The sequence below is a fragment of the Papaver somniferum genome, unplaced genomic scaffold (genome assembly GCF_003573695.1).
Source record: "Papaver somniferum cultivar HN1 unplaced genomic scaffold, ASM357369v1 unplaced-scaffold_9504, whole genome shotgun sequence".
NCBI lineage: Eukaryota > Viridiplantae > Streptophyta > Magnoliopsida > Ranunculales > Papaveraceae > Papaver > Papaver somniferum.
Window position 1 is genome coordinate 1386 of NW_020652643.1, and position 5086 is coordinate 6471.

A 5086-nucleotide genomic window follows, 5' to 3' on the forward strand; every position below is an offset into this window, starting at 1 on the left:
TTCTGTACCAGAGGCGTAAGATTATCGTTAACGGCTGTTTCATGTGTTGTTCCGTGGGAGAATCGGTTTCGCATCTTCTCTTTCACAGTGAGATTTCTAGCCAAGCTTGGAATCATTTTCTGGGAGGAGTTGGTCTTCTTTGGGTTTTACCGGACTGCATAGTCTCGATAATTAAAATTTGAAGATGTAGAATAATACCATCGGAAAAAAGCTTTGTCCTCTTTATCCTGCTGCCATTTGTTGGACCGTTTGGAAGTTCAAAAATGCTTCAGTTTTCGAAAACATTAACTTTAATGTGACTTGGGTGAAGATTCAAACTTACTGTTTGGTCCGAAATGGTGAAGTTATAAAAAGGTATTAATCTTGATTCAATCATACCAATTGGTTCTTAATATAGCTGTTGTGCCTGTGTTTTTTGGGGATTTTGGGTTTTGTTGGGAGCTTGTTCCTCTTGCCTTTGTTGGGTTGTCAATTTGTAGCTCTTGAGCTTGTTTTCCTACTCCTTGTAGGTCTTTAATCCATTCTTAACCTTTACCGACAAAAAAAATAAAGAAAAAAAATAACGATTACCATGATATTTGAATATGTTCCTTCATCACCATATATCATCATTATTTCTATCATGAATAACAAGAACACTTGTTCTTTCTTTTCCCTCTAACTCATTTTTTTAATAGGTGATAAACTCAAACCTCCCTGTATATCTAGGTTTTGTAGCTCTACTAATCTCTCCTTTACAAAACCTTCTTACCGTTATCATCTTATTCTCCTTCTCATTTTATCTCTAAGTTCTATCTTTAATTATAGTTCGTCTTATTTCATGTCCTAACAACTCATATTCTTATAATCTCTTTCTCTTGCACGCACCAAGTCTCTATGTTCTGTTACTTAACCAACACCTCCTGCTCCTAGGTGAAACTGGTTAGAAAAATGAAGAGATAACTCTTCATCCAAATAAGTATTGAATTTAAATTCTAAGTAGGTATTTATTATTTAATACCTATAATACTACTAAGGGCAACCTTTTTACTGACCATAGGTCCAGTTAAATTTAAAGATCTGGTCAACTGCCAAGTGTTGTCAAGTCAATGGTCAATACATAGTCAACTCGAGTCATTGGTCATTGCAAGGTCAAAAGTCGAGTCTAGTTTGATTAAATATGATTTTATCTTCGGAGTCTCATATCTTCTTTGTGTGATGTCCGATTGAGCCTTCTAATAATTCATTTTACATAACATTTTGATATCTATCTGGTGATACTAATTCAATCTCAAAATTATTTTTATTAATTATTATATATTTTTTTGATCGGTATTAATTATCATAAAAACGTTAAAATTTTACTAATCAAGTCATTTAAATTGTCTCTTGATCGGTATAATCGTGTTGACGTGCTTGCAGGTGTTTACAACTGGTATGCATGTTGTCATATATCCAGATTAATGATATTTCTATATCTCTCTAATAATCCATTCGAAACATTTCCGAATAACATCAACAACACATAAATTATTCCATGCTATTTTCAAATAATTTAATCTTGAATCATAATTTAGGTTGTAAAAAATAAATCGTTCTAAAGCAAATTCATCTAGTATGAACAAATGTTCCTAAGCTTAGTCATATTGTTAGAACTTAATTCAAGAAATATTTGACTTGAAACTTCTGTTATGCATGTACTGTCTAATTTAGTGATGCGACAATGCCTCAAACATAGAAACGTGAAAATTTGATAAATATGTGGCTCAGATGCGAGGATGCTGCATTTACGATTGTGGATACCTGATGGAGCAGGCAGAAGTGGAAAGTCTGCTGCAAGCTATACGATGGGCAGAGGAACTCAAATTTTAACAAGTCTGTTTTGAGATTGATGCAGAAAAATAAAAATAAAAATAAAAGACTTTGAAAAGCTCAGATGGGAATCACAAGCTCTCATTCTTGATGTTGCTGGATTTTTAAGCAAGTATCCATTACGGACTTGTAAGTTTATTAGTAGGAAATTAAATAAACCAGCAGATAAGATGGCTAAACAATCTAGCAATTTCATATCAGTAGAAACTGGATACAATATCCACCAAACTTTATTGTCTAAGCATTTCATGCTGGCATACATTTTGTAACAAGTTCTAATATCCAATTAATTCTTTTCTTGCATCCAATAAAAAGAAGGTGATTCAGTCTTCACTTACCTTTTTTTGTTGAAGTTTTTCAAAGCGTTGATCTTCGCCTTCAAATGCTAGAATGCAGTGATATCCGATAATCAACTAAACACTTATATCCTAGTCCGAGACTTGACTAAACGTAGACTAGAAGTCAAAATATAGTTTTGACAACTAAGTTTGACAATCAGCTTGAAATAGAAACACTTGTAAGTTCGACCGAGCAATGCTCTAACATGCACATCCTCGTTGCTCGACACTCGTAACCCATCATTTTTTGGTGAACCAGAAGGATTTAAAGGTATTCCATCGATTTTCTGCTTCAGTAATATTTCATTCAAGTGTTCTTCATTTTTTTACTTTCAATTGTTGAGTGGTTCTTTGTTTTTAATCAGTGGGGAAAAAGAATACTCAACCAGGTCTTGAATTGGAAAATGGTTTGGTTTTGTGTGGGAATGCGGTGGAGACTTGAAATCTCTGATTCAAGACGCATCCCAGCAGCATGATATTTTCTCCCAACATATTAGGAAGTTGCAGTAGGTAGGCTGTATTAGCTGGACTACGTGTACCCTCACTCCAGATTTGTTTAATTAGATAGCGGGCGGGTGTTATTTTACAAAACATAATGAAAGTCATTTCAGTTGTTATTAATCTATCTAAATAGTGGTAATTGAATTTTTGTCTCCGCTTTTGATGGTCTATATAAATATCATTATCACATAATAATTTTATTCCTCTTTATCTATAAGCCCATCAGGAGCCCATCAACAATTTAGGGACTTCCAAATTTACCCCAACCTTTATACCTTATTGAAAGTAGGGACTTCTTCTTATCTTCTTTATTTCTCATCCAGAGAAAAACTAACGAGCTCACCACCATTTTCAGCTCCGTCACCACCATCATCTTCATCTTCGTCGCCACCATAACGAACGCAACCAACACCAGCAACATCTCCATTGTCACCATCTTCGTTTCAAGAAAATATGATAGATCAAAGCTAAAATGCAATTCCAACTCTTTAATGCTACTTTGGTCAATAGTACCACTTGCTAGGCTGCATTTTCGAAATAGCTTAATGTGGAACGTAAACCATTAAGATCGGTCCATGTCAGAATATATAGGGGTCGACAACTATTTATAGAATAATTTAACAACATATATGGGAATATCTTAATGTGGAACCTAAATCATTAAGGTCGGTCGATTTCAGAATATATAGGAGTCCACAACTATTTATAGAATAATTTAACAACATATATCATATATATGGGTATAATACGGCCAAAAAAAAAAGAGAAAAAATTATTCGTATACAAAGAGTAAACACAAACCCTAACATAGCAGCAGCAGCAATGTCGATATCAAGCCTTCCCGAAGAGATTCAAGAAAAGGTAATCCTCAAAATGCCAGTGAAATCCATCTCTACTTGTAAGTGTGTGTGCAAACTGTGGTGTAATCTAATTTCTAGCCCCGAATTTATTAAATATCACCTTAAGCTTCCATTGTGCTTGAATATAAACCAGCTTATTAGTTTTCTTGTTGTAAATAAATCATCTCTGTGCTATGTCGAGTATGATTTTGAGAATGATGAACAAATTAGCCAGAAACCTACAAAAGAGTTATTCAACCTTGGCCGCCTTGGTTATTTCGAGGACGTAGGAGAACAGGATATCGTGATTGTTGGTTCATGTAACGGTTTGGTTTGTTTAACAACAAAAATTCACAAGTTTCTATGTGGTCATGTCTACATCTGTAATCCGATCACCCGAGAATGTTTAGAACTTCCTAGCCTCGTCCCGACTAACAAGGACTATAAAGATCATGGATATGCCTATATGTTATACGGATTTGGTTACCTTTCATCAAGTAACGAGTATAAGGTTGTTCGAATCAGCTATTCAGGAAATAAAATATATTCAGGAAAAGTAGACGTATACACAATTGGGGACGGCAGGGGGTGGAGATATAGAGGAGAAATCACAACAGAGCTATTAGGTTGGTCATCTACCCAAGGTATCCTTGTCGACGGAGCACTTTTCTGGATTGATGAGTGTAGTACAGGTCCCTTAATATCAGTCTTTGATTTAACGGATGAGAAATTATACATGCTTTCTGTACCACCTGCTTCGCCTTCCGACTGGGGAAATTATAAATTGGGGGTTTTGACAGGACAATTATGTTTTTTCCGGGCAACCACATATGATAGTTCGGTAATATGGTTATTGGGAAAGAATATACATGATTCTGACGTGAAAGAACAAGGTGGTAAAGACAGGCACTCCCCATGGATATGGAGCAAAGAGTCCGGTAAAGACGAGCACTCCCCGTGGATTTGGAGCAAAGGGCCAACAGTGACACTGGAAGGGATACTAAGGTACCGACCCTTAACCACAGCTAAAAATGGGGATATATTATTCTTATATAGAGAAAATTGGAACCAAGCAGAAACGAAAAATGTCATCATTCGCTTTGACCCGAAAACCTCAGATTCAAATGAACTAGGAGATCTGGGCTTGCCTTTGCCTGGTTTTAGTAAAGCCACAATACACGTTAACAGCTACATTTCCTTGAAATTACTTGGAGAAGAAAATGTCTTTGCCCGGTTATGATCACAGGCATACGGATTTATTTTCTAGGTTTTGCTATGTTGGAATGAAAGTTTAGAGGTTTGATAAATTTCTTTAGAGTTAAGAAGAATATTTTACTAAAAAAAACACTTATTTCATTAACCTTTTTGGTAAAAATATTTGTTTCGATATATTTATTGTTGGAAAGTATAATTTGTAATCTAGACTAGTTTTGCTTAGTGTGAATGTAGTTTGTTCTTGTGGTAAAATTATCTAGTTTACGGAGTTGTAAATAAGTAATAGAACTTGGAAGAAAAATCTGGTGAAGTCGGTTGTACCAAGTCCTGTAAGTGTGAACT

General features: G+C 35.1%; 1 protein-coding gene across 1 annotated transcript; it reads left to right on the plus strand.

Annotated features, from left to right (window-relative positions):
• Positions 1-3512: 3512 nt before the first annotated feature.
• Positions 3513-4769, plus strand: LOC113346159 (F-box/kelch-repeat protein At3g06240-like). Its single transcript, XM_026589747.1, has one exon. The coding sequence runs from the start codon at positions 3513-3515 to the stop codon at positions 4767-4769; it is 1257 nt and encodes a 418-aa protein (XP_026445532.1).
• Positions 4770-5086: the final 317 nt, after the last annotated feature.

Coding starts and splice junctions, on each gene's coding strand:
- LOC113346159 (XM_026589747.1), top strand. CDS start 3,513: ATGTCGATATCAAGCCTTCCCGAAGAGATTCAAGAAAAGGTAATCCTC.